This window comes from Saccoglossus kowalevskii, chromosome 19, assembly GCF_978046115.1.
Source record: "Saccoglossus kowalevskii chromosome 19, keSacKowa6.1, whole genome shotgun sequence".
In the NCBI taxonomy this organism is placed as follows: domain Eukaryota; kingdom Metazoa; phylum Hemichordata; class Enteropneusta; family Harrimaniidae; genus Saccoglossus; species Saccoglossus kowalevskii.
In genome coordinates, this window is record NC_140659.1 from 932,013 (window position 1) to 954,532 (window position 22,520).

At 35.7% G+C, this 22,520-nt stretch overlaps 1 protein-coding gene and 1 pseudogene across 2 annotated transcripts in view; both read left to right on the top strand.

Annotated features, from left to right (window-relative positions):
* Positions 1-6,482: 6,482 nt before the first annotated feature.
* Positions 6,483-22,520, top strand: part of LOC102810099 (proteasome subunit alpha type-1-like) — a 71,441-nt gene continuing 55,403 nt past the window's right edge. The window contains exon 1 of the mRNA XM_085493489.1: positions 6,483-6,570. Coding sequence (XP_085349615.1) covers positions 6,568-6,570 — 3 coding nt within the window. The 5' untranslated portion in view covers positions 6,483-6,567. The remainder of the gene's footprint in view (positions 6,571-22,520) is intronic.
* LOC144354718 (uncharacterized) lies at positions 15,835-19,238 on the top strand (annotated as a pseudogene). The gene is made up of 5 exons (XR_014927486.1): positions 15,835-15,916; positions 16,386-16,554; positions 16,654-16,712; positions 16,836-16,916; positions 19,134-19,238. The product of XR_014927486.1 is annotated as an uncharacterized LOC144354718 (transcript).

Sequence of the window (22,520 nt, forward strand, 5' to 3'; positions counted from 1 at the left end):
TGTTAAACCAGAGTGCAAAGTGTTAAACTAGAGTGCAAAGTGTTAAAGCAGAGTGCAAAGTGTTAAACCAGAGTGCAAAGTGTTAAACCAGAGTGCAAAGTAGAGGAAAAGTGGTGTAAAGTGTGAAAATAGAGTGAAAATTTGTGGTAAAGAGGTTAAAAGAGATAAACTGGAGTGCAAAGTGTGTAACTTGTTTGGTAAGTAGTGGAATAGTGGTGTAAAGTGTGTAACTTGTTTGGTAAGTAGTGGAATAGTGGTGTAAAGTGTGTAACTTGTTTGGTAAGTAGTGGAATAGTGGTGTAAAGTGTGTAACTTGTTTGGTAAGTAGTGGAATAGTGGTGTAAAGTGTGAAACTTGTTTGGTAAGTAGTGGAATAGTGGTGTAAAGTGTGAAACTTGTTTGGTAAGTAGTGGAATAGTGGTGTAAAGTGTGAAACTTGTTTGGTAAGTAGTGGAATAGTGGTGTAAAGTGTGAAACTTGTTTGGTAAGTAGTGGAATAGTGGTGTAAAGTGTGAAACTTGTTTGGTAAGTAGTGGAATAGTGGTGTAAAGTGTGAAACTTGTTTGGTAAGTAGTGGAATAGTGGTGTAAAGTGTGTAACTTGTTTGGTAAGTAGTGGAATAGTGGTGTAAAGTGTGAAACTTGTTTGGTAAGTAGTGGAATAGTGGTGTAAAGTGTGTAACTTGTTTGGTAAGTAGTGGAATAGTGGTGTAAAGTGTGAAACTTGTTTGGTAAGTAGTGGAATAGTGGTGTAAAGTGTGAAACTTGTTTGGTAAGTAGTGGAATAGTGGTGTAAAGTGTGAAACTTGTTTGGTAAGTAGTGGAATAGTGGTGTAAAGTGTGAAACTTGTTTGGTAAGTAGTGGAATAGTGGTGTAAAGTGTGAAACTTGTTTGGTAAGTAGTGGAATAGTGGTGTAAAGTGTGAAACTTGTTTGGTAAGTAGTGGAATAGTGGTGTAAAGTGTGAAACTTGTTTGGTAAGTAGTGGAATAGTGGTGTAAAGTGTGAAACTTGTTTGGTAAGTAGTGGAATAGTGGTGTAAAGTGTGAAACTTGTTTGGTACGTAGTGGAATAGTGGTGTAAAGTGTGAAACTTGTTTGGTAAGTAGTGGAATAGTGGTGTAAAGTGTGAAACTTGTTTGGTAAGTAGTGGAATAGTGGTGTAAAGTGTGAAACTTGTTTGGTAAGTAGTGGAATAGTGGTGTAAAGTGTGAAACTTGTTTGGTAAGTAGTGGAATAGTGGTGTAAAGTGTGAAACTTGTTTGGTAAGTAGTGGAATAGTGGTGTAAAGTGTGTAACTTGTTTGGTAAGTAGTGGAATAGTGGTGTAAAGTGTGAAACTTGTTTGGTAAGTAGTGGAATAGTGGTGTAAAGTGTGAAACTTGTTTGGTAAGTAGTGAAATAGTGGTGTAAAGTGTGTAACTAGAGTGCAAAGAAGTGTTAAAGAGTTGCAAAATGTGAATGTAATGTGCAAAGTAGTGGGAAAATAGTGCAAAGTGTGAAACCAGGGCATAGAGTAGCGCAATAGTGGTTGAAAGTTGAAACATTTTGCAACTCTATTCCAATACTTTACACACTAGTTTCACCATTTGCATCTCTTTTCCACTACTTTGCCCTCTTGTTTCACACTTTGACCTCTAGTTTCACAATTTGAGGCCAATCACACTAAATACTGAATACGTCATATCTTTTGATTAATCGTTCACTACATTAATAAATACGGATACCAACTGTCAGAATTAGTAGTCTGAATAGCGACGGTTATCTCGTAATTAGTTCCGTCCAAAACTTCAAATAGGCCTAAATGATGACAGATATAACACAGCAATTCGCTCGTAATCAGCTAATTAAGTCGATTAACAGATACGGGAAAAACAAATTCATGACACATCCCTTCACCCAAACTGAGATTATGCCTCCCGGCATTGCACGTTCACAAATCAAAGATACCGTCCTCTACTTATCGTCATATGGGTTAAATACAATACTAAGAAAAAGGTATAAATCAAAAGAGTAAAACACACTAATTAATAAACTGATTATAAAAATTATACAATGATTATAAAGTCTCAAATATCAACGGTTATAAATCAAAAAACAAGGGAAAGGCTACCAATCAACTCACTTTTCTCAAACAGGTCCGCTGAGGTAACCCTTCGCTGCACTGTCTCCGTTACTAAGGTTACAAACTCTATATCAAAAGGTCAAAAAACTAAGGCGTGGCGGTGTAACCAAGCGATCGGCCAATCGCGGCCGTCGACAGCACGATCACTTGATTAACAGGGATGCGTCTCTCGGTTAAAGCATTGCAAAGCGGTAACTAATAAACAACAATGAATAAAAAGCTATTAATCAAACTCCTGTCATATACGCTTATAAACTTAAACTGAACTCAAAAGTCATACGCCGTGGAAACGGAATGCAAAGACAATGTCGCTTTCATAACACATTACTCCTCTGGCAAAAAGACGGGAAAAGGCTAAAACGATATACACTACTGAGTTACATATAATCCTGTCAATCATGAACAAAAGCTTGCGTTATCAAACAATACGTATATAGGCGCACCAAACTCTCACCTCAAAAAGACATTAAAAAACGTTACAAAGGTGCTATCAACTCAAAAAGCGTCAGAAGTATTCCAGAGACAACACGTAAACAAAAACAACTCTTAAACGTCGGTATCTCTGTACATCGACAAATCTCAAAACTCTGAAAAACACGTGGGGGCATCATTCCTCCCATCATAATCCATACTCATAAACTCATTAAAACTCCATAAAACTTCACAAAACTCATAACACTGTGTTGCAAATACTTGTCCAGTGAGGCGCGCTTAAATCGTTATAAAGGACCTCGCACATTACTAAATATCATTCCAAAACAAAGATCTGGGCGCTTACATACATATAATTCAACATCACAAAAAAAAAACGATAAGAAAAACGATAGGAACAGCAAGCAATACTGAACAATAGGGTTGGGATTGTGAAAAAGAGTTCAACGTCTTGAGTTACAGTGCCGTTACAGCGTCCAGTGAGCGATACTCTAAGCAATACACAGATAGCTAAAGTTCTAATTCAAAGTCTATAAGCGTCTCCTCTTGTCATCGCGTTAGTCCGGGTCGTTCTTTATCATCATCTTGTCTTTAATGTCGCTCAATTCTTAATTATTCAGTCCTATTCAATATTCGTCCTTCCAAAGGGGTTCTGAAATCTTCATCTCTTCAGCGCTGTACATCGGTGTCGTTCGGGTAAAGTCGTTAGTCGTCAAGCGCAGTTTTGTCTCTGCCATCGAGCCAGTTAGTTCGGTTCACAAGAAAGACACCTCTTCGCCATTTCACTTTTCTTCACAGGATGTCAATGTGTGTAAAACACCTGCCCGGGATCTCCATTCACGTGTCAGGGGGTAAATCTCTTCTCGCTGGGGTCTCCACACTTGTCAGGGGGAATATCGTCTCGTCTCTATATCTCGTCCTCTTGAGGTGCGGGATCGAGAAAGTCACTTAAGCTTTACAGTCAAATAGACACACACAACGAAATACGTTTCAACTTTCGTCTTAGTCGATCAGTCGAGCACTTTATAAGACACAGCGCCCTGGGGGAAAATCCCCAAGACTATCGCAAGGCTGACCCAAGACTCGCACAAGACTCTCTAGGACTGGACTCTCGACTCGTCTCTCCTCGTGTACTCGCCAAGACCAACTCAAACATTAACCTATTACAAAGCAGTAAAAAGACTCTAGGGCGTAACCTTCAATCATAAAGCCAATCACACTAAGTACTGAATACGTCATATCTTTTGATTAATCGTTCACTACATTAATAACTATGAATATAAACTGTCAGAATGAGTAGTCTGAATAGCGACGGTTATCTCGTATTTAGTTCCAAATCACTGAGCCAAGTTCCGTCCAAAACTTCAAATAGGCCTAAACGATGACAGACATAACACAGCAATTTGCTCGTAATCAGCTAAATAAGTCGATTAACAGATACGGGAAAAACAAATTCATGACAGTACTATAATTTATCTATATTGGAAAATTGTTATGGGGATTATTAATTTTATTAAACAATATTCAACTATTCATTCAACATCAATAAGATCATTAATTACAGTATGTTACTAAGCAGTATACAAAATACATGATACAAATGTTTATTTGTCTTAGAAACTAGGGGCATTATTAGAGTATGAATCTTATTTTGGTCCTCCTGCCAGAGCAACTGCACGAATCATAAGGACAGCTTCCAAGGATGGTATTCCCAGAATAGCACCAGTTATTAAAGAAACATATTTTTTTAATTCACAACAACAATGAAAGGACCAGTAACTGCGACAAAGCCCTACTCCCCGCGAAAGCCATCTGAAACGAAACCCACTTACCGCAAAAGCCACTTATCGCGAAGCTGCTAGTCTAGTAAGTATAAATAAAATAAGTAATAAATATAAATATATAAATATATAGAATTGGACAGATTCAATCGATAAGATATAAAAACAAGTATGTGTCCGATACTTCTGTGGCCGAAACTTCTTGCTTTCGAGATAACAACTTAGTTCTCCGCCGTTGATGCATCAACATTGGAAATAGTTTCCATCGTTTCCTGGTGACATGGACATTGTGTAAACCACGGACACTCTTTACGTTGCTTGGTTCGTTGTTTTGACATAAATCGCCCCTAGAACCAAAATCACCCTAAGTTATACACTCCTAGAACTACATTCTACATTACATTACATTCTACTACATTAGTCTATTTCTTTAGTTCTAGGAGTGTATAACTTAGGGTGATTTTGGTTCTAGGGGCGATTTATGTCAAAACAACGAACCAAGCAACGTAAAGAGTGCCTGTGGTGTAAACCATTAGAACGTCTATTTTCATCAAACAATCCACATCATATACGAGAATTCACTAAACTATACCTAACGGAAAGTGTATTTCAAAAACACGTCTGAAATTCAAAAACTTCACTGCATATTTTTTTTAATTTTTTTATTAGACGCATAAAATCCTTAGGAAAGGATAAAAAGGGTCTTACAGAAAGAAATTAAAACAAACTACAATCTAAAAAAGAAAACAAAAAATAAAAACTTTTCTAAAAAAAATCAAAAAAATCAAAAAAATCAAAAAAATCAAAAACAATAAAGACAATTTGCAGCCAATGGTGAATACAGAATGAACACAAAATGTAGCCTAATACACTGATAGTTGTTGCTGTTTTGTTCCATAGCTGTTTTTTAGGAAGACTACTAAGGCTGGTGCTAGAGTATGGTTTGCCATAATCAAAATGAATTTATTCTGACTATTTTCTTTATCAAAATTTGTAATTTTTTTTTTGCAGTCAGGAATAATTTGTCCCTATGGTGACTGTAAGCTGGACATTTCATTACAAAATGTTGCTCATCCTCAATTATATTTTGGCTGCACATATCACATGTTCTTTTATCCAGCGGCACATTATTATGTCTGCCTTTCTCAATTTTAAGGTCATGGTTGCTTGTCCTGAATTTTGCAATTAACCTTCTAAGACCATGGTTCTGCATATTAATTAGGTAATTTTCAATTTTTAAATCTTGTTTGAAAAGTCTGTATGTTCTGTTCTTAGTTTGTTTTTAGCCAAGGTTTGTTTTCTATTATCATTATGCATGTCTAAGATCCATTGGTTCTCAAATGACTTGTTTATTTTTTTATGAATAAAGTCTAAATTTTTCTTAATTATTTTTTCACTTGAGTTTACAATGGTGACAACATCTATATCTTGCATGAGTGTTTCTGTACTAGTAAACCATTTACTTTTTACATTCTTATTTACTAAGTAGGCTTCTCTTAGTAATGTGTTATCAGAGTTTGTTACCCGGTTGAAATATTTATGTCGCATATGTGTAACAACCTCATCCGGAAGGTGATTACATTTTACATTTTGCCCATGTCTACGAAATTACGTTTTTTTTATTTATCTAAATTACATTCTTACGAAAATACCCCTTGCCGACCCTCTTTGGTTCCTAGCTCTTTCGGTTGCCGATCGTCATTTTCATTCGGCGTACATTGCCGGCCCGAGAATGCGACTTACAAAATATACGATCCACAACAAATTAGTTTAAAATTAGTGAGCGACAAAAACATAGCTGGACACGGCAGTGCCTACTTTTACTTATTTTTAAATCTGTCATTTACTTGTAGTTTGCGTTTTCACCCGTCTATTTTTTTCGCCTGTCATAGCCTACTTTTAATTATTTTTAATTTTATCATCGGCTTGTAGTCTGGCGTGTTTTTGATCGATAATTTTGCAAATGAGTCAGGGAATTGTTTTCACCATACGCAAAAAAACTAAAAAATAAGAATAAATTTATTGTGAATTATTTGTTGACAAAGTATTGGTGATATTTGTTTGGAAATTCTTATTTTTGTTATTGAGCTGCGCAATTTGTGATTGGAAGTCTGAATACCAGTACTGGTATGAGTCTCTTGCTGGAAACTGAATCTGCTCGATGAGGGCGCTCTATAATGTCATTGCGCATGCTCAATAAAATCCGCCATTTTGGAATTATCTGCCGGCAACATGGTGAGTCTGCAAGTTTTCCTTTTGTATTTTGGATGATATTTTTGGGGGGTTTTGTTTCACTGACCCGAATAAAATAAACCGCTGTCCCACATATTGTAGTGTTACTTGTTAGGTCTGGAAATATCGTAACGCACATAATCATGTTTATTACCGGGTTGTGACGATCGACCACTGACTGACTCTAGTTCTAGTAGTTGCACTGGCGGTTGATGCAGTTTTAGCAGCTCCGATTGGTCTACGTTACACTATGTTCAAGGCGCCACAGTTCCATGCTTAAAGTGAACACACTGTTTTTCGGCGGTATGTATGTGTGGAAGTATATCAATTAAAGCATTATGCAAAATCGCATTACTATTTTGCAAATTCGTAAGGTACCATCCTTTCGTTGTATCCCAACTGCTAATCCTAACTCTAACCGTGTATGCCGTTCTTGATGAGGGATGTGCTTATTAGTCCCCGTTCTGACGCAGTCCGAAAACGGGGACTTTTTTTCTTATTGGCACCAACATGAAGGAAATATACATTACTTATTCAAGTACAACTATTCATTAATTACTTTAATTATGTCTATCCATTTCTGACAATGTGTATCAAGTTTATCTCTTTCTGTAGCAATTTCATATTCTAAATTACAATTAGACTTCACTAGGAGTTTGAATAAGGGAAAATGGGGTTTGGACTTTCTCATCTTTGCTGCATAAATGTGTCTCTTAGCAATTAACATAAGGTGGTTGTAAATTACAGAATATGAACACTGTCAAACAGTCAAACCTGTCTATAAAGGAAGTCAGTGGACTGAGCCAAACTGTCCTTTATAGACAGGTGGTCTTTATATGGAGGTGGCCTAATTTATTCATTCAATCATGAATATTAATTAGGATGGGAATTTTAAGGGAGATCATAAGCAAAACATAAAAACAAACCTACACATTGTACAATGAATAGGTCTTTTTTAATAAAAGTCACTCATTTTCATCTGGATAATTACACAGCTTTACTTTTTTACTACAAATTATATCATGTAAATTCACTGGAATCAAGTGATTCTGCCCATGGATTCATTGGTGTATTTAATTCGGTCTCCGTCCGTGCGTCCGTCCGGAGTCATATCTCAGAATCCCTTGGACCGATTCCGTTCATTCTTTGCATGTGCCTAGTACTTTATGTGGGACATATGCACATGCAGTGGTTTAGCGATTCGATTTAAAATGGCCGACTGGCAGCCATCTTGTTTTTTGAAAATGTTGTATTTTGGACATGCTTTGTCAGTTGTCATTCAAACTTGGTACATAGATTATACATGTTAAGATACATGTCCATGACGATTTATTTCGCAATTGGATCAAAGATGGTCAACTGGCAGGCATCTTGTTTTTGTTTTTTTATGCGGTATCTTGGACGTGCTCTGTCAGTTTTCATTCAAATTTGGCACATACATGTACTTTATACATGTTAGGATGCATGTCCATGACAATTTGTTTCAAAATCTGGTCAAGGATGGACGATTGACAGCCATCTGACTTTTTGGCCTTACTACTATATTTCCACAATTTATGTACCATTTTCATTCGTATTTGGCACATACATCATACATGTCAGTGTGTTTCATAATCAGATCAAAGATGGCTGAATAACGGCTGTTTTTATTTTGGCCATATTACTATGACACAAAACACATGTTTTGATGTAAATAAACAATCTGTTGTATACGCAACTTGGAACTCAAGTTTCAAGGACACGCTCGCGACCACCCCTCCACTTTAATATGATGAGCACAAAGAGAACTTGTTTTTTTACTTTTTCGCAACTTCACAAACTAAGTTGCAATGGTCACCCCTGTTTATTAGCCCTAAAGATTGCGTACTCGGTAATCTGAACGTAACATATGGCCACTTTCCTGTTAGCGATTCGCAAGTAGCTATTGTCTTTTTGCTGAGACCGTCTGATGGAAATGTTGATGGTCGTTATACAAAGGTTAAAGTGTGAATAGGTCTACAATAGGGTGGTTGCTGGTCGTGTTGGACATGTGGTCGCTATATCCAGTGTCTTTAACGTGTAAATTGCAAAGGGACTGTACTAAGGTGGTCGCTATGAGCAGCTGGCCGCTCTGCACATGTGGTCGTTAACACAGGTTTGACTGTATTTCCAAGTATGATCACATCAAGAGTGGGTTTATGTACCAACATCATTGTTTTTTTAACATATGAAAAATTCATCCCAAAAATTAGCAGTAAATTTACATGAATAGAAAAGGTGGTCCAGGGTTTCATTTTCATCCCCACAAAATGTTCAAAGAGGTGATTGATTAATACCGCTTCTAGACAGATCATAATTTGTAAATAAAATGTGATATATTAACTTGAACTGTAGTTCACATGTTTTTGTATCAATAGCTACCTTGAATGATAGACCATCTGTAAAACTCCAAAAACTATTATAATTAAACTCTCTTTCATAGTATCTTTCATTGATTAGCTTATCCTTATTTCTATCCATGAATATTCTTTTTATTACATTTTTTGAGATTTTGTCAAGTTCTATGAAACCACAATCAAAAAAATACTGATCTACTGTTTCCGTAGAAGAGTCATTGTTATCAATTTCTTTCCATTCTCTAGGAATAGACCTTATTAATCCATAAAGCATAAATATTTCATTACAATTAAGGTTTTTTAAATGCAAGTCTTGCCAGGTCATAAATTTGTTCCCATTTTGTAAATTAGAAACATATTCAGTTTCTTTCTGCCTGAGATTTCTATAAAAGACTGATCTCCCTCCTACAGTAATATGCCTGTTGTTCCAAATTATTTGACTAGATACATCTATATCATAATTCTCATCAGATTCATTGGACAATGACCATGCTTCTAGTGCTTCAATATAAAATTCTGAGACTACTGGTTTAAGAGACTTAATATCAAAATTACATTTGAAAAGATATTTCCCACCATATGGTTCCAAGCGATGGTCAAGGATCAATTTCCATGGATGTAAAATTTCTTCATTGAGGTATCTTTTGATAAGATTAATACAGGTGTTTTGAGTCCACCCTTTGAGATCTCCCTAACCATCACTTTCCTTGCTATTTGATCTTTTCCATTCCAAATAAAGTTAAACACCAACTGCTCAACCTTTAATTTCTTGTTTAACTGATAGTTGTAAGAGATGAATATTCCTGCTATCTTAAGCCATTCATCGTCACACAGCTACTCAAATTTGTATAGTAGGTATCTATCCATTGTTTAAAGTTTGGGCCAAATCCATATATATGTATTCAAACATTCTTTGAGATAATCCCATTCAACACTGTCAAATGCTTTTTCAAAATCTATTGCAAGTAGAATCCCTGGTTGGTTAATACCGTTAAAATCCTATTATAAACCGCGGTTTATATTACAATGTACTGTAAAATGACTAATTTTCACTGGGTTTAAATTTCACTGATTTACCATTTCAGGCATATTCAGTGGGTTTTAAATTCACGGTTTCGTCATTTAGATAATGTGTTCTATGCTAAATTTTACATATTCACTGGGTTTTAATTTAGCGCATTTTTCCAGTCAGCGAAATAAGCTAAATTAAAACCCAGTGAATAATTACCCCCTTTACAGTATCAAATAAAAAATTGGGATCAACAGCTCAAGTCTGGGGTGCGGTTTATATTAGGTGCATATTGCAATCACTAAATGAGCGTGGTAATTTTTTCCCACATCACTTGCACAAAACAAACAATACACAGTACAATTTTGTGAATATAAGCTAACTCCAATTTAGATGTCGGGGAAGAGTGATAAGCCTCACGTCACAAAAAAACTGTTCACATGAAGAAAAAAAATACTCTGTATATTTAAGGTAGCGAGACTATTATTTGCATACTTGTTTTCATCTTCTAATTGTGACTAAATGACTACAAATAGACCCAGGAAAGTATAAATTTTTAGAATCGCCAGACTTCAAGCTCTTCACAAGTGTATTTTGCATGCTCGTATCTGCATTCTACGACGCGTTACTCAATCAAAGGTGAAAAATTATTTTTTCTGTAAAAAAAATAATTACGCATTTACACTGGCGATAAGAAGTATTTTTTTCACTTTTCCTAGTTGTTCAATAGTCTGGTAAATTGAATGTGTCTGGTCAGTTTTATTCAAGCAACGCGTTCTAAAAATAGTGTGCTGAATTTCAATTACTGTTTTAGTCACATTGCCCCCAACTCAAACCACAACTCGTTGGTAAATAATCGATGAAATAGTTTGTCTGGACACATTCAAGTTCCTCTCATTGTCACCTTAAAGCTGTGAAAATTTGGTGTTAATCCGACGACAATAAGTATACGTTATTTTTTGTTAAAGACCTTGTATTTTGAAAAACATAAACTCCTAGAAAACGTCCATGAAGGAACAGCAAAGATTTTCAAGCTTGTTTATCGGCACAATCAATTTGTTTTCCCATCAAGGTCTGTTTTACCATGTGTAGGGGCATCCAAATGTGTAAGGCTATTAGAAACCAAAAAAATAAAGGAATGGGATAGCTATAATTGGATAAATTCGGCATATGAAAACACCAAAATCAATGATTTTTTTCAGTGGCTGTGTGACCTTGTGTCTGACACATTCATATGCAAATGACTAATCTGTGAAACAAACAGGGGCGGAGACAAACCACTCGAATGTTTGGAAACACTCATTGTGTGTCAGATAGCTACTGATAACACATCCTAACATTGCTTTGTCTTGAGTTTATCTTTGAAACTTATAGGCACACAGATTAAACCTGTATTGTTGATTTTGGAAAACACTACTGAGGCTGCCTTGCTTCCCTTCAGAAAATATACATTTTAACCAACTTACATGACATTCTATGTTATGTTGACTTTATCATATGAAAGTTTATAGTGCATTTCATCAATTAATAAATAAATGTGAAAATCGTTATTTTCAACACAAATAATAGTCTCGCTACCTTAATGTAATATACATTTATTATTTTTAATTTTTTTCGTAACGGAAAGTATATTCTGACAGGAGTTTCAAATATAAACAAAAATGAATGCATTGCTTAGTAGAAAATGATCGTGGTACGGCACTAAAAAAAGTACGGTACCGCGTGGGTACGATAACGCAATCCGGCCATGCTTCAACTCACAAGTGAATAACTTACTTGTTTTCGAACTGTTGAAATTGTTGATTATTACTCAGTAGTAATTATAATAATGCACGAAAAATTAATTGGTTGAATTGTTATCAAATGCAAGTAAAATTCAACTTAGTTTCACCGTAAGCGAATTATTTCGGTCACACGATCGATGGGACCGGGTAGGTCAAGTCGCTAATTAACCAATCAAAATGCTGGATGGTGCCCACGTGTTCAAATTACCTTAGTTCATTTAAATATGTTAATGACAGGTCACTGACTTCATGGTGAACGAAACCCGGAAGCGATTTACCGATAATGTAGTCTTTTGGCTTTGATTTCCATGGAAAACGACACGACTTTTTTTTAAATCAAGAAATTAGTTGTTTTCGAAAGATAAACTGAGCATTGAAAAAGAATTTAACAGTTTTTTGGTGAGAACAGCTCATTGTCGAAAACTTGCGACACACGGACGTACATGTATTCATAAGGAGTATTGACAAAAGTTGTCACAAGACAAAAGCAGTTTCACTGCGTGTTTGACATCCTAACACTATTGAACAATAAAGAGATGTGAATTTTTTTAGGCACGTTGTCAAAACAAATGAATAGGATTAGGAACAATGTACCAGCTGGTTGAAACAAAGTCGGTCACGATCTTGTTGAATTGGGGATACGGTTAGTAATAGGTACTTTTAATGTTTTCAATTTTTGTTGAGAACTCTTTAACACTGAAGCCGAAATCAGGGGTGCGGTTACTATTAGGTATGCGGTTTATAATAGGATTTTAACGGTAGTCCCCGTTCGGACGCAGTCCAAAACAGAGACTCATGTTTTGACCTCCGAGTGTCTGTGCGTGTGTCCGGACCTGTATCTTAGAAATACCTGGACCAATCACAATCAAACTTCACACATACATCATACATGATATTATACATATGTACGTCAATTTGTTTCACAATCTGATTCAAGATGGCCGAATGGCGGCCATTTTTGTGCTAAAAATCATCAACATCAAGCATTTTTCCACTGTTTACAAATGGATTTTGTTCAAAATTTGTATATATGTTAGACATGATATGACCTTGATGCACATCATTTTGTTTTACAATCTGATTCAAGATGGCCGAATGGCAGCCATTTTTGTGCTAAAAAATCATAGAAATCAAGCATTTCTCGGCTGTTTACAGATGGACTGGCGGTCATTTTGCTTTAATGAATGTGGTTCTCGTGCCATATGCCTGACTTGCTTTCACTGATTATGTTTAAATTTTAAATATTCATTATACATCATGTCATCCATAGACAGATATATTGGTTTGACGACCCTATTCAAAATGGCCGAATGGTGGCCATTTTTGTGCCAAAAAATCATCAAATATCAAGCATTTCTGGCATTTATGGATGGATTTCGTTCTAACTTGGTACATACATTAGACATTACGGGTTCCTGATGCACATCATTTTATTTGTCAGATCAGATTCAAAATGGCCGACTGGCGTCCATTTTGTTTTAATGAATGGGCTTCTAGAGCCATATCTCCGACTTGCTTCCACTGATTATGTTCAAATTTTAAATATTCATTATACATCATGTCATACATAGACAGATATATTGGTTTGACGACCCTATTCAAAATGGCCGAATGGTGGCCATTTTTGTGCCAAAAAATCATCAAATATCAAGCATTTCTGGCATTTATGGATGGATTTCGTTCTAACTTGGTACATACATTAGACATTACGGGTTCCTGATGCACATCATTTTATTTGTCAGATCAGATTCAAAATGGCTGCCTGGCGGCCATTTTGTTTTAATGAATGGGTTTCCAGACCCATATGTCTGACTTGTTTTGACTGATTATGTTCCAATTTTTAATATTCATTATACATCATGTCATAGATATATGAATATATTGGTTTGACGATCCTATTCAAAATGGCCAATTGGTGGCTATTTTTGTGCTAAAAAAATCCTCAAATATCAAGCATTTCTTGCATTTATGGATGGATTTTGTTCAAACGTATAACATACATTTGACATTACAGGTTCCTGATGCACGTCATTTTATTTTTCAGCTTGGATTCAAAATAGCTGACTGGCGGCCCTTTTGTTTTAATGATTGGGCTTCGATAGCCATATCTTTTAAATGCTTTGACTGATCATATTCAAATTTTATATATTCGTTATACATCATGTTATATATATATGTATTCAAAATGGCTGATATCGAATGCTGTTCCAGAGCAATATCTTTCAATATGGACAAGTACTTGTTTGACGATCAGATACAAATGTCAATCATTTTACTGTTAAAAAATCATATTCCTGACATGGTTATATTCCAGCTATATTACTATAAACAAAACTATATATCTTAAATTTGATAACTAACGGGGACTGTGCCATGCATGGCTTGTTTTCATGTGTATATGACAGGATTTCTTCTGTTAAACATATATAGTCACAAATATCTCTACCCTTAACAATTGCACTTTGCTGACTATCTATAAGGTGTGGCAAGATTGACTGTAGATGTTTGGCTAGACATTTAGATCCTATCTTAGCATCAATGTTAATGAGAGATATTGGATGCCAGCTTTTAATGTACCTTGAATCTCTACCCTTTTTTTTAATCAAGGAAATTATTCCTTGCCGTTGCGAGTTAGAATGTGTTCCTTGTTCAAATGCATAATTAAGTGATTCAACCACGAATTGCCCAGTCTTAGGCTAGAAGGTAGTATGTATAAAATTCAAATGGAATTCCATCATTCCCTGGAGTTTTATTTTTTGCCATAGTATTAAGCACAAAGAATGCCTCATTAATTGATATTTCTTTCTCGCAATGATCTACCATATTATCTGTTAGTTTTGGGATATTGTCATTGAGAAAATAATCATGATCTGAGATATTCCTATCATTTGCCACTTTAGAGGTATATAAATCGGTGTAGAAAATTATCAGCTATGTAAGAATATCTTTTTGACTGACTTTTAGATTATTATCTGTACCAATAATTCTCTGAATATGGGTTTTTCTTCCTTGCCACTTTTCTAATCCTAGAAAATATTTGTTATTCTTTTCTCCTTTTTCATGCAAAATAACCCTAGATCAGATTATTGCACTTTCTGCTATATAGTCGTATTCTGTTTCTAAATCTCTTTTAACTTTTTGTAATTTGAGAAAGTTTTCTTTGGATGATTCCTCACTAATCTCAGTCTCTAACTTGGCCACCTTTTGTTCTAATTCATTAACTAGGTTTTTCTTCATTCTAGCTTTAGTTTTGGAATAAGACATGGAAAACTTTTTTATTTCATAATTAATCAGGTGCCATTTCAATCCTTTGTTTTCCATATCACCATATTCAATTACCCATTGGTCAATAATTTCATATAGTTTGGAAATATAGACTCCATCGTGTAAAAGACTTGTGTTGAGCTTCCAGTAAGAAGGCCCAAAGGAATTTCTAACTGAGTCAAAATTCATTGAGATGGGGAAGTGATCTGATCCAATGGACGGGATTATATCAGCTGAGCATATATCTTGTGGAAGAGTCACTGACAAGATAGTAATCTAATCTACTTTGTATAATTTTGAGTTTTACCCCTTCTCCAGGTGAAGCGCAATGTTTCTGAGTTATGAACTCTCCATATATCTATTAGACCATAGTGTTCCATTAATCATTCTATTTTTGGCATTTTTCCACCCTGGTCCTGAAGAGCCTGAACGACCCATTTTATTTAACGTAATGTTAAAATCACCTGCTATAATGATTTCTGTATCCGGGTTGATCTTACATACTGTAATTTTCTCAATAATTTTCTGAATAAAATTCACATGATCTCTTTCGTTATTTTACATTAACGTGGGATGCGGCTAACTTTTTTTTCTAAACTGCGCATTTTTCTGCGCATACATGCATGTCTATGCGCGTGCACCGTAAATCTCAAGGTAAACATTGGAGGTCAGGTCAAACACTTTTTTTATGAAGCGCTGTGTTTAAATTCCTGTACAAGTATGTTTCGTAATAAAAACGGCAAATTTTTTACTCGTGGAGTTTTCGAGCGAGAGATTGTACGGTTAGATGGCAGTTACAAACGTGTAACAAGCGGTGAAACAGTGTACGATCCTAATGACGATCATTCCTACCACAGTCGAGCCGCCGAACCTAGCGGCAGTGTACCTGTTGTCATCAACATTCAGCACAGGAAGAAGTAGTGACTTCTCCAGGTAAAGGCAATCACCTAGACGATGATTGTTTTCCTGTAGGGGACAGTGTGCAATTGTCTGATTGGAAGGTGGGTCCTCGTGTTGTAGATCTTGGAGTGCTTGCTAGAGACCTTGATGCATGTAGTGCATCGTTGCGTCTGAGCTCCTGTGTAAGTGACAAGTGTTACGGCCTTGGATGTGTCCTATACATCCAGTGTGATAATTCAGGGTGTTTACTTATTAATCGCGTATATACAGGCAGCAGGCAAAGACAGGACGGAAAGATAACAAGATTACCCGTTTGGGATATTAATTCCAAACTCGCAATCGGTAAGTTGCATAGCTTTATGGTATGTTATTGCTGCTGTTATATGTATTCAAGTTGTAGATGCTAGAAATGATATATTTTTCAAAGTGAGTACAGTTCGATCAGTAAGATGAATATAATTATAAATTACATAAATGTGTTTTCAGGTATGTTACATGCTGGAGTTGGTGAAAGGCAATTAGTACTTTGAATGTACCTGGTATACATCATAAAAGCTTGAAGTCCAGGGAGAGAGAGAGAGGTTGAAGCTGCGATTGAAAAAATAGCTAATGCTTCGGTACTGCAATTGTTGGGAGATGAAAAAAAGGCCACACTGTAAGTTACCTTTTTTGGTTAAGTAATTTTACATATTACATGTACACACAATTTTACTGGACGGGTATATTTTTTTAATGATTTTTTTTAACTATTCAGGACTAAAGAAAAACCTGTACATGCAATATCAGATGAACATGACAATTCTGAACTTGAAGGTCAGTATATTATATATCTATAATTTTAGATATTATGATGAAACATTGTTCAGGTTAGACAAATGTAAATATTTGGAAAACATGTGCACTTTTAATCTCACTGGTCATGTTTTTTTTTTCCAGGAACTACTGTAAACATTACAGCATCAGTAGATGGGGCATGGCAAAAACGTGGTAGTGGAAGAAGTTACAATAGTCTTTCAGGTTGGTTAAAATAAATACATGTATGTTTTCTTATGATTGATGTTTATAGGGACAGGGAGTAGATATGTTCAAGTTTAAACATTTTAAAAAAAAATTGTTGTTTTTGATATTTATTTGAAAGGTCATGCAACAATGATAAGTGAACTAACTGGAAAGTGCATAAGATATGCAGTACAAAGTAAGAGCTGTAGTACATGTCAATATGCAAAGAAGTTGAGAGTTAAGGCTAAGTCACATGATTGTAGAAACAACTGGACAGGTTGGGCAAGGGCAATGGAAGCTAGCATGGTTATAGAGATGTTAGAAAAGGCAAAAAGTAGTGATGTAATAGTAGACACTCTTGTAGGCGATGACGATAGCACCACTATAGCACATGCTAGACATCAGTTTAACCATAAAATAAAGAAGCGAAGTGACAAGAATCATGTTAAAAAAACATTAGGAAATGACTTGTATGCTCTTAGAAACAAACACAAGCATCTTACTGTATCTGTCATTAGCTATTTGAAGAAGCTTGTGCACAGAATGAGGGAAATCCGGAAGGTCTCAGTTCAGCGATATTAAATATTGTGCCAAATGCATTTGGTTCACATGAAAATTGCAATGCATTATGGTGTCAATATTTATCAAAACCAGAACACTATAAACATAAAACCTTGCCACGGGCCAAGATTTACAAGGAGAATCTCTCAGTCAAAATTTCAGTGCCATGTTTAATAAATATGCCAGGCAGAAAGAAAAATTGAGTTGTCTCAGGTCTAGTCAGGCTATTGAAAGTTTGAACAACACCGTAGCATCAAAAGCTCCTCAATCCCATCACTATAGCTCCTCAGAATTAGAGTTAGTTCAGCAGTAGCACAGAAAAATGAAGGTTGTTCATATGTATCTCACAAGAGTATCAAATAAATAAATGTTGTGGTTCTGATAGTTTGTCATTACCAATACTTGTATATCGTATAGTTTATTATTTGGTAGGTCAGTATATTGCTTTCCCTCTAGAATTTGGTGAAATTAAATTTACTGTTTAACAAAAACTGAATAAATTATTATTATTTTTAGTAAATTTTCTTAATATTGCAAAATAAAAAAATAAAATATTGTTTCTTTAATCAATTTGAAATATTAAGGATGGTCATTTATATCATATTTTTGAAACCAAAAAAAATATAAAATGCATGAACCAGATTTGAAACAATCAAATGTTATGTATTTTGGTAAAAACAAAGTCAATATTTGCATAGAAACATGTTTGTGTACCCCTACTTTTCATTTATCCTTTGCTATTGTAATGGAACTGTTCACTAATCAAAATATCAAACATGACCAATGTCTTATTAATAATACAATAGTGGCGTTCACGTTAGAGATCTCGGCACGTGCCGAGACTCGGGATCGAGTCGGCACGTGCTGAAACTTATGTGTGAACGGTTGGGACCGAGTCGGCACGTGCTGAAAAGAACTCGATCTCGGTTCTGATAAATGCTTGGGATCGAAACTCGGCACATGCCGAGATTTTCTGCCTGAACGCTCAGCACGAGCCGAAATCACGCCCTCGGTGGTAAATTTAAGAAAAACATAAGTTGATTGATACTAGTATGAAATGACGATGAAAGGAAATTCAGATATACTAGTATATGATCGGATGCTGTAGGAATGAATGAAATGAATGCAAACCGTTGTCAGCGACGCTTATTTATGTGCTGCTGCAACAGCTATTTTCTTGCAATACTAAATTGACATGAAAAAAATAATTGTGTTTCGAATCTTCTTTGCCGTTCATGTACACGATGGCTCGTAGTAAACACCATAGTAATAAATGGATATAATTTCACTATAACAATTACTATTATTATCATATGCGTATCGTTTTCCATGTTTGGGCCAACAGATCGACGAATGAAGGCGTGATTTCGGCACGAGCCGACTCAGTCCTAAGTGGGCCCCGAATAACGTGACTGCAACTGCTGTAATCCCTCTGCAAACACAACGAATTAAAAATTTCAACACGTGCCGAGATCCCGTAACGTGAACATAGTAAATGATACTGTTACAAAAACTCCATTAATCAATCACGTAAGCACCATTGCAAACCCGACCAATTATAGCTGGTTACCATGGAAACAACACTTAAAATTGGTCAATAAACCAACTTGTCTTTTTACTCAATAATAACTAATATATTTATGGTCTAATGTTATTTTATTATACCATTCACAGGTTAACAAAAGCATAGGCCTATCTCCAGGACGCCATACTGTGACGCAGGGCCTCAAGTTAGATAAAATTAGAAAGCATAAAAAAACAAAACAATCATCAAAAGAATTCAAAAGAAGACGTATCGAGCTTAAAGAAGGAAAGTATAAGTGTAATGTTGCCCATGAAGTTTGAGAAGGTGATAGCTACGAAAGCAATATTACATTCAGTCCTGTAACTCTAGATATCAATGAAATTCCAGATCCTGTCATACCACCTGGTCGTACACCACTCACTGATACATCAGTTAACTTTGTTGTTTTTGATCTGGAGACTACAGGCTTAGGTGAGAATGAAATGTATTTACTTACCTTGCAATATAAGTTGAGTGTTTATGCATGCACTGAATTGTTTGTGAATCAGATTCACTAAAAATTAATTATGACTTTTTGCTCACATGGGAGGTAATGAGTTTGGTGTATCTGTGTGCATGTGTCTGTATGGGTGTGTGTCCCTGTGTGAACAATTTCAGATACACAGATATTGTTAGGGGGGATGCAATGAGTGCAATGAAATGAGTACAAACATGTACATTTATTTACCTACTGCTAATTTTTTTTTTTTTTCTTATTTCAGATACACAAGCAGGTATTGTGCAGATAGCAGGTGTGCATGGAGACAATTGCTTCAATGCATACACATTTCCTTCAAAATCTATGTCTTTTGGTGCAGAATTGGCAACAAAAAATTTCAGTTAATCAAAATACTGGCAAAATGTTTTATGATGGTAATGAAGTTAATTCAGTGCCTTGGAAAGAGGGGCTCTCAAATTTCCTTTTATGGTTGAAATTAATTCCAAATGTTGTTTTAGTTAATCATAATGGGTATTTATTTGACAGTCGTTTAATTATTAGGTCTTTACAACGCTGTAACTTTATTGAGGAATTTCAGACCTGTTGTGCAGGATTTCTATTCTTTACAAAACCTATGAGGCACATAATGCACAGAATGATGTCATAGCATTGCAAGAACTGTTTTTGCAATCTAATCAAGTAATAGTTTAATTCACTCTTTCACAAAAGACAATATTCTTCAGGTCATTCACTTCCAGGACAGGAAAAGGTTTAATCTGTCAACATTGAATCCTATGATTGAGTCTTGTACAATCTCAAAATCCATGGCTAAAAAAATTGCATCATTGTCTTCAACATCAGCATTTGCGTATTGCCTTTCAAAGTAGAGGTGCTGATGGTATACGTTCACTTTTCACAGAATTACATAATGGAAAGGCTAAGAGTAACAAGATCAAATAGGATCATAAACTCTGTCACTACATATTTTGAATCAAACTGATCAAAAGTAATTTTTAGTGATTGTCCTATTAATGCACTGTGATCAAACATGATTTGACACTGCAAATGTACCCTATGTAATACCTTTCAGGGATATATATTGTATCTTATTTGTGTATATTGAGCAAAATGATCTTATAATATACAGTACAGTTCTCGCGGAAGCTTTGGCTTCACTTCGCTTCAGCATCGCATTGTTCTGGCTTCAGCATCGCATCAATGTCGCGACATTAAAAAGTCAGGCGGTTATCGCTTTGCTTCATTATGGCCTCATTATGGCGACAATGTGGCATCTCGCCCGCTTCCGCTTTTCAATCGCTCACTTTTGCGACCGCTTGTTGAATTTTCGCTTTATTTTCGACTGTGCAAAAATTCGGACGACTAACAATTTTCTGGTTTTCATAGATCCTGGCATGGGGTCGGACTCGGCTAAAACTAAACGAAACACAGAAAAATACCACCAAAATGAGGAATCTGAATCTGTTCTCTTACCAGCAAATAAAATGAACGAAAGTAAGGTAATTTTATAACAAGAACAGTTTCATTTCGTATAGCAAATTGTGTTGTTTCCGAACGATGATTGCATCGTGTGATTTAAATTTATCACATTTTTCCTTGCAGTCAATATGACACTTGTCACCTTGCAGATTGCAATGTACTTCACATAGTTTTTGGTACCCAATACTCGCAACATTAAATAATTAAACAAGATATCTGTTTAAAATGTCATTTTACTCTTTGAATTTCAAGTCGATTACATATCGAACTTCTGTACATGTGTTTTTTCTCTACTGCCTTTCCATGTGAAAATAATGAGGTCATACTCATGTCACAATACTTTGAAGCTGATGCCATGTTGATGCCATGAGACTGCGAAGCTGAGGCCACGATGATGCCACAAAATAAGAGAGGCGAACACAGCTTCAATTTTCAATGATGCGATGTTGAGGCGACATCGAAGCCATGCGTAGGCGACAATGATGCCACAAAAGCCAAAGCTTCCGCGAGAACTGTACTGTACATGTATTACACATTTATTGTTTACTAGTCTACCAGAATCATATCTCTAATAGAAATAAACTAAAATGTATATGTACATGCATTTAGGTTTACTCAGAAAATAAAATGAATTTTTGTATTTATGTGACTTTTCCATTACTTGCCATCTTCATTCTTCTGTGTGATAGGAGTAAATAAAAAACGGCCCCTCTCCCTACCCCAAATCACCTCCCCTAGATTGGTCATAACATGATCACATACATTGTAACACACAGGATGTAGCAGGTAAATAAAGCATACCCTACCCAACTCTTTTACTTTGGATTGGTCATAATTTGATCCCATAACACCCTGGATATGATAGGTAAAATATACACCCCACCCTAGATTGATCGAAAGTGATCACATAACTAGGGAAGGTGCCATGTATAGTTAGTTGTCTTGACTGATGCACCTTCCCTTCCACCGTGGTATTAGAGTACAGAGTTTCAGAAAATTACTGTGTAACATTACCCATAGTAGCGACCCTCCTTAATAAAAAATTTCTAGTTCCAAATGTGATATCAAGTATTATATACCTCCCATTGTTGCTAATATGACTGACATTAATTTTATAATTACAATTTCTGAGTATAACCATGACACCCCTGCTGTTAGTTTTGCCATGTGAGTAAAAACATTCCCCTCAGACTGGCTTGACCAATATCTCATTTTCTAATGTGCTATGTGTCTCTTGGAGAAAAATAGTATTCGATTTCTTATTTTTTATCCAGCTAGAGATCTTTTTCCTTTTTTAGCCCCCGCCGGATCTGTGATCCAGGCGGGGGCTATTAATTTGGGTCGTGTCTGTGCATTCGTGTGTGCACATTTTCACGTTACCAGCTTTTTCTCACAAATGTGTGTTCCAATTCAGTTCAGAGTTGGTACAGAGACAGGAATTGGTGGTGCTATTATGCACATCAAGTTATTTTTTCAATTCTTCAAAGTTTCACTGTGTTTTTCTTTGATTTTTAACATTTTTCCTTCAAAACTGCTGGAAATCCGACTTTTCTCGAAATTA